This window comes from Sinocyclocheilus anshuiensis, unplaced genomic scaffold (assembly GCF_001515605.1).
Source record: "Sinocyclocheilus anshuiensis isolate Anshui unplaced genomic scaffold, SAMN03320099.WGS_v1.1 scaffold3011, whole genome shotgun sequence".
Classification (NCBI taxonomy): domain Eukaryota; kingdom Metazoa; phylum Chordata; class Actinopteri; order Cypriniformes; family Cyprinidae; genus Sinocyclocheilus; species Sinocyclocheilus anshuiensis.
Window position 1 is genome coordinate 246,019 of NW_015549563.1, and position 1,584 is coordinate 247,602.

General features: G+C 35.4%; 1 protein-coding gene across 1 annotated transcript in view; it reads right to left on the reverse strand.

The window, feature by feature from the left end:
- LOC107657206 (voltage-dependent anion-selective channel protein 2-like) overlaps positions 1–1,584 on the reverse strand; it is a 15,993-nt gene that overhangs the window by 9,824 nt on the left and 4,585 nt on the right. Inside the window, exons 3-4 of the mRNA XM_016445229.1 lie at positions 1,202–1,273; positions 223–272 (exon numbers count right to left, since the gene is read on the reverse strand). Coding sequence (XP_016300715.1) covers positions 223–272; positions 1,202–1,273 — 122 coding nt within the window. The remainder of the gene's footprint in view (positions 1–222; positions 273–1,201; positions 1,274–1,584) is intronic.

The following is a 1,584-nucleotide window of genomic DNA, read 5'->3' on the forward strand; positions in this document are numbered from 1 at the left end:
GTCACACACACACAGCTCACTGAATCTACATACTGAACATCTGGAAGAGGATGTTCACAAGTAAACATGAACTACATTCAAAAAAGAGCAAGAGTGATGAGGAAAATAGCCCTTACATACAAGTACACAGTGCAGATATCAGATGGTAATGGCATGACACTTCGACGTGTACCATGGTACTTCACTGATTAGTGAAGAAACAGAGAGAAAAAAGCAACTCACAACTCCACTCTGAGACTTGGTCTTCAGGTCCAACTTAACAGCTCCAAAACCTGAGAAAAGAAAATGTTGAATTAACATGTTAAACATTCATGTTATTATTTTGAATCATATCAAATCAGACACTGCGCTCGAGAGCAACGTACAAAAGTGCTGAGATACTATTATAGTTTTATAGCTTATTATAGATGTTATATATTATATATATTTTATATTGTTCATTTTAATTTTAGTTATTAATTTTTTAACTTTAGTCATTTTATTGTGTGTTTTGTCATTTTTATTCGTTTTTTATATTTCTATTTAGTTTTTATTTCAGTTTTTTTTTTAGTTATTTTAGTGCATCAAGTTAAACTAAATTAAATTGAGGAAAGTTGTCTTGGCAACTAGTTGAAATAAAATAAGTACCGGTAATAATAAATAAAATAACTTTATTTTATTTTATATTTAATTTAATTTAATTTGTAATTTAATTTAATTTAATTAAATTTTATATTTAATTTTGTTTTATTTTATTGTTTTAGTTATCTATAATAATAACCCTGCAAATGCATCACACCTCAATGGGATCGATCATATAATGACTGATTTTTAATGCATTTAAATTTAAGCAACATATCCAATCAGATACTTAAATGCATATACATCAGTGTTTGAGCTAATTCTACAAACTGCAGGAGCAAGACTCTCTTAAACACTCCCAGATTAACTGAATGTGTGTGAATGTCCGTGTTTCCAGCGAGCATTAGGATTCCCACGAGACTCTGGGAAGGAAAATAATGGCCTATTTCTTCTAGAACTCTTTCCTGTCGTTTAACCTTTGACCTGAACCCACTGTCCATCTGTCAGAAGGTCAGTATTGATTCTGTTGTGTCACTATCACGATACAGAAATCTATATACAGAAATCTCGCTGAAACAACACTGAATAGTTCAGGTTTGTGATACGTTTGGCAGTAATGTGGCTCTGTAAAGTCACTCACCGTATCCTTTGCTGAAGATATCTTTGGCAGATTTGCCGAGGTCAGCGTATGCAGGAGGGACGGCCATGTTTGCTGGACAAAAAAAAGAGACAAGGAGACACTTTAGAGACACCGAGTCGCTTGAAGATCATCGGCCGTGTGACATTGTGCATGTAAAGTTGCGTAACCTGTTTACATCAGTCTACAAACACCAGCGGCGTATGCCTCCTGACAGACCAGTGTCCTACAGACGGCTAGAAAAACAGCTGGTAGCGCTAAAGGCAGCATGCTAGTACAGGATCATGAGCAGCGTAAGACTATCAACTACAGCAGAGTGTGTTTCTATCCTCACACACACACACACACACACACACACACACACACACACACACACACACACACAC